Raw genomic sequence first — 5,569 nt, forward strand, 5'->3', positions numbered from 1 at the left:
TGTATTAACATAAACATAGTATAGTTATTGACATATTTCAATATTTGAGATGGTTTCCACCGTATTAGTCTATACTTCGTGCAGTAAAAGAAACTTTTTTCCTATATACTTAATTTAATAAAACTTGATTCTTATTTCTGACTTTGCTGTCTTCTCATATAAAACAAAGTATTTTTTAAAATTCGATCTGTTTTTTTTTTTTTTCGCAAGGATACGATTTGGGCTATAAAAAATCCGAAATTCCCTCCAACTAATTTTATCATTTTTGTGAAAACAAAATCCGAATATTGACGTCACTCAGATTTTTTTTCCTCATTTATATTTCTCTCTACACACACAGACACACACAGTGCTTTGTTGTGCGTCTCTCTCTCTCCTGACGATTTGCAGACTCTCAAATTCTGCATTCAATCTCTAATGATGTATCAATCAAACGAAGACGACGACGATCTTCTCGCTTCCCTTTGCTTCGATCAAAGGTTCCTTTTAAGTTTTTTTTTTAATCCTCTATTCAATCTTCTTCATGTTTCTTCTGCCTTCAAAATTATGATTATTCTTTGGTTGTTTCTTGATTCTGTAGCAACGGAGGAGAAGATCCTTACGGGTTTATACAGACAGATCAGGAAACCCTCTTTCCTGAGTTTGATGTGAATTTGCTTCCAGAGGAAGAACAAGTATGTAACATTGGAGATCAGTTTGATGCCTTTAGTGGAAACCTTGATAGCAACGGTTTAGGACCTTTTGGTGGATCATCACAACTTGATTTGGGGACACATCAAGTGTGTAGCTTTAGAGGGACAGCGACTCATGTACAGCAGGGACAAGCGTGTTGCCCCGTGGTGGAGATTAATTCTTCATCATCTGTTGAAATTGTTAAGGAAGAATTTGAGGAAGAATGCTCAAGAAAAAGGTAACCTTTTAAGCTTTGTTGCTTGGCTTGACACTGAATGTGATCTTTATTGTTTAGTATCCGTTGTCTGAAACTCATTATGTATGAACAGGGGACGAACTGGACCATGTAGGAAGCCAGGAACCAAAGCCTGTCGTGAGAAAAAAAGAAGGGAGTTGCTAAACGACAAGTATGTTGACTTCTTTTGCCCTAATGCGTCCGTTTTAGATGTTGTATTCACTTGGTATATTGTTTTAGGTTCATGGATTTGAGCTCTGTGTTGGAGCCTACAAGGACTCCAAAGACTGATAAACCAGCAATTCTCGACGATGCAATCAGGGTAGTGAATCAGCTCAGAGGTGAAGCTCATGAGCTTAAAGAAACCAACCAGAAGCTTCTAGAAGAGATCAAGAGTCTCAAGGTTGGTATCTCATTTTGTCTTAAAGGCTCATGAAACTGTAAGAGACTTATTCAGTTTTTAAATGGTGTAAAATAGGCGGAGAAGAATGAGCTAAGGGAAGAGAAGATGGTGTTGAAGTCAGATAAAGAGAAGATGGAGCAACAGATGAGATCAATGGCGGCGGTTCCATCTCCTGGTTTCATGCCCTCTCATCCAACAGGTTTCCATCAGAATAAAATGGCGGTTTACGGAAGTTATGGTTACTATCCAAACATGCCAATGATGCCATACCTACTACCTCCTTCGCAGCGTGATACTTCTCAAGATCAGAACAATTGCTCTAAAGCTGCTTAAGCTTCCTTTCACAATCACTTTGGAGTTTTGTTTCCTTCAGATGATTCTTTGTTATTATACTTTTGCAGTTACCTATTTTTTTGAATAAAAATGTGTGAGAAACTTGTGAATTTTCTCCTGGTCGCTTGATTAAATAATAGAGAGGTGGAAATAGATAAATCAAAAATGTATCATACAAAATGTAGAGGAGTCTGGAAATGCAAGGGGTGGAGTAAAAATGACAAAAATAGTACAAAGATAGTGGTCAAAGACTCGTGGGTCATAGTATTACTATTAGCATCTTTGCCACTCAGATTTAAACTAAACTGTTTTATTCCCAGCCGTTGTATCTTGGTCATCTTTTAGCTTCAAAGCAAGGCAAACCAACACACCAACCAACTTTTTTTGTTTCTTTATCATATTTAGTTGGGCTTATTTGCCAAATGTGTTAAAAAAGCTTATTTGCCAAGTAACCAAAAAAAAAATGGTAGTTAGATTTTAGCTAGAGGTAAGAGAGAGATACAAAGAGAAATGAGGAGAAAGAATGTGTTTTTGGTTAGAAAGTGAATTGGTGTGTTTTATGTATATAGGGAGCAATTCCGCTATTTAGTTTTGATCCAACACTATCCACAATTGAAATTTACATAAAAAATGACATTCAAGCTCAATTCAAAAATCTGTTAATATAAATAAACAGTAAACGTTTATAACATCAAAATTTTACTTTAAATTGAGTATACATTGAAGAGTTAAGAAAAAAATGATGTAACCGTTTGTATTAACAAAATAAAGAATCAAAAATCTCAAATGAGTTTGTCTAACAGTATATATATGGAACTTGTACAAGAGAGTGATGAACTTGGTTGGGGTACTATCCAGAAGCAAGTAACCAAAGAGTGGTAAGTGAAGAAATGGCGATGGTGATCCAAGAAAGGAAAGCTAAAGCAACAGAGAGTTGATACCTCCAACACTCTGCTTCAAAACTGCATTTTCCTAAATCCCCAAAGTATAAAACCGTTATCCCCGCTGAGGAAGAGGCTCCTGCTAGAGACAATGTTGCTGTTACCTAAAACACACACAAACAAAGATGATTTTAAAGTTTTGATGCTTTCTTGGGCCATTTGGTAGAGAAAGAGAGGGACTTACCCAGTCTCCAACTACAAAGAGGCTGATCAAAACCGGGCTAACAAGCGTTTTCTTTCTTGCTAAAGCAAATGTGTCTAGTATCGCAAGGCCGAAACTCCATATGACTTGCAAACCCATTGCTGCAATTAGGTAGCTGAAAACCATATCTCTAGGGGTAAGAAGAAAATAAGCTAAAAGTTCAAATCTTTTTCCTCTAAATATGGACTAATGTCTCAAAGGTCAGATTTGCACGTTTCCAAAAGAAGAAAACAAGCCATATTTGTGTAAAAACAGAAAATACAAAAAAAGCACATAGCTTCTTGATGTTTTAAAACTGGAGAGAAACCAATATCAATAACTGTCTAGAACAAGATCGTATTCCAGGTGCGGCACCAAAACTAGTTACATAAAAAGCAGAGATCTTCACGGTACACAGCATCAGGCTCAACACACCCAACTGAGCAGAGTCCAGAGGTCTAAACTAGTTAAAGATTCTAAAAGCAATTTTCTAAGAAGATTGGATCTATAAAAACCCTCCCTAGATTTCAATAACTAGATTGATCAGGTAAGAGACAGAGAGTGTTGATTACCAGAAAGAAGTGTAGCTGAAGAATCCACCGGAGGTAACCATGTAAGAAATGGAGGCAGCAGCAAAAACACACTGACAAATTCTCAAGACAAGACCAGTCAAAGTCCCTGGTGTTCCAGGGATATCTATCATTTCCCTCTTCCAAGGCACAAACAACCCAAATCGTCAAAATATAGTCTTTGTTTACTTCTCCGACCAAAAAAGGAAATCAGAACCTTGCCGCCAAAAAAAAACAAGATTCTGGAAAGATCAGACGATTTTACCGGTGAGGAAACAAACGATTTTTTTTTTTAAATGGGTTTAAGGATACGAAATTGAAGGATCAGAGGAGTAGAATTAAAGACTTTTGCTGAGTTTTCCTTTTTCCACAGAAAGGGCACAGAGAGGGATGGCGAAGAAGAACAAATGCGCATTTCTGTGTTTAATGTTTTGTTTATTGGAAAGTGGAAATTTCTTATAATTAGTTTAAGATAGCTGATGGTGAAAGTGATTGACAAATTTCTGTATATTTTTTAGTACATCTTTGAACTTTTGCATTGTTGGAGTTTGCTTTTTCTCCATTGGCAAATTCATTTTTAAAGTTTGGTTGGCTAATTTCAGAATATTTCCACTTCATATCCAAGTGCATATTAGTAATTTAAATTTTAGAATTATAAATTCTAGAAAACATAGTATAAGCGATTTCTTTTAAAAAATAATATAGAAGTTATAAATACGTACTTTCTATTTATAAACTCAGACAATTCATATAACTTTCAAAAAAGATAAAATGATAAGAATTGGATAATATATTAACATAATCAAACTAATATGATGTTACGCGTTTCTCAGCGATAAGAATTAGACTTTGGTTCATGAGAGAAGATTTTAATGAAATTACGGGTCCTGATAGTTCATTCATTCCTTTTAAGCAGATGTTTAATGATTGTAGAAAGTTAGAGTTCTTTTTTACGGGGGACATGCTTTCATGGGTAGGAAAGAGAGCAGGAGAAACAACTGTTTGATGTCGCTTAGACAGAGCAATAGAAAATGTGGATTGGAATGAGAAGTTTCCCCATTCGACGGTGAAGTATATGAGGTTATGGGGATCAGACCATCGTCCGATTCTTGCAAATATACTCATAGAGCCAATAAAAGATAAAAAAAAAATTGATAAAAGATGGCTAGATAATGAAGAACTAAGGCAAGTCATTCTTGAGGGATGAAAATCTCCTGATCTCCTTCCCAATGCGACTATTATGGAACATATTTCTAGCTGCCGAAAAGCCTTAAGCGAATGGAGGAAACAACATAATGTTAACTCGGCGAAATTAGTGGAGGAGCTTAAAGAAAAAGTGGAAAGCTTGTACGCAGATGGTAATGCTACAACGGAGGAAATTGCAGCAGCGTTGAAGGATCTCTCTGATGCTCTTAAAGCAGAAAAAATGTTCTGGAAACAGAAGAGTCGAGTGTTTTGTCTAAGAGAAGGTGACAAAAATACAAAATGTTTTCATGCCTTAACAAAGCAAAGAAGAGCAATGAATAAAATCACGCAGCTTCTAGATGCAAATGAAAATTTAGTTGAGGATGAAGAAGGATTAATAGCCATTGCTACTAGCTACTTTAGGCAGATCTTTGAATCATCTAACCCAGAGGACATTGAAGAGGCACTAGCTCAGGTTCCTACATCGATCACTGGGGCAATGAATGACAACCTTACAACTCCGGTCTCTGAATGGGAAGTCAAATTAGCGCTTTTTGCTATGCACCCAGAAAAATCCTCAGAACCAGATGGGATGACTGCGCTTTTCTATCAGAAATTCTGGGATATAGTAAAGGAGGATTTAACTCATATGGTTAATAAATTCCTTTTTGAGGGGATGGTGGCGAATGGACTGAATGATACGAATATATGTCTCAACCCAAAGACAACAAAGCCTAATCAAATGGCTCAATTTAGACCCATTAGCTTGTGTAACGTCAGCTACAAGATAATCTCTAAGGTCTTATGCCAGAGATTAAAGAAAGTGCTATTATGCTTGATATCGGAAACCCAGTAAGCTTTTGTTGCTGGAACACAGATTTCAGACAACATTATGATTGCTCAAGAAATGTTCCATGCTCTGAGAACTAAACCAAATGGACGCAGTAAAAGGATGACCATTAAGACGGACATGAGCAAAGCATATGACATGATGGAATGGTCGTTTATTGAAGCTGTCATGCGAAAGATGGGTTTTTTAAAAACATGGAT

The 5,569-nt window shown here is 36.4% G+C and overlaps 2 protein-coding genes across 2 annotated transcripts; one reads left to right on the forward strand and one right to left on the reverse strand.

Annotated features, from left to right (window-relative positions):
• Positions 1-339: 339 nt before the first annotated feature.
• On the forward strand, positions 340-1,755 carry LOC106344356 (transcription factor bHLH34-like). The gene is made up of 5 exons (XM_013783756.1): positions 340-479; positions 581-910; positions 1,002-1,079; positions 1,148-1,310; positions 1,386-1,755. Exons 1-5 carry the CDS (start codon positions 418-420, stop codon positions 1,641-1,643), a joined length of 891 nt encoding a protein of 296 aa, XP_013639210.1. The 5' UTR covers positions 340-417; the 3' UTR covers positions 1,644-1,755.
• A 615-nt stretch (positions 1,756-2,370) lies between these two features.
• On the reverse strand, positions 2,371-3,779 carry LOC106295482 (CASP-like protein 5B3). Its single transcript, XM_013731402.1, has 3 exons — positions 3,338-3,779; positions 2,769-2,901; positions 2,371-2,688 (listed from the first exon to the last, which is right to left on the reverse strand). Exons 1-3 carry the CDS (start codon positions 3,466-3,468, stop codon positions 2,494-2,496), a joined length of 459 nt encoding a protein of 152 aa, XP_013586856.1. The 5' UTR covers positions 3,469-3,779; the 3' UTR covers positions 2,371-2,493.
• Between the last annotated feature and the right edge of the window lie 1,790 nt (positions 3,780-5,569).

Source organism: Brassica oleracea, chromosome C1, assembly GCF_000695525.1.
Source record: "Brassica oleracea var. oleracea cultivar TO1000 chromosome C1, BOL, whole genome shotgun sequence".
NCBI lineage: Eukaryota > Viridiplantae > Streptophyta > Magnoliopsida > Brassicales > Brassicaceae > Brassica > Brassica oleracea.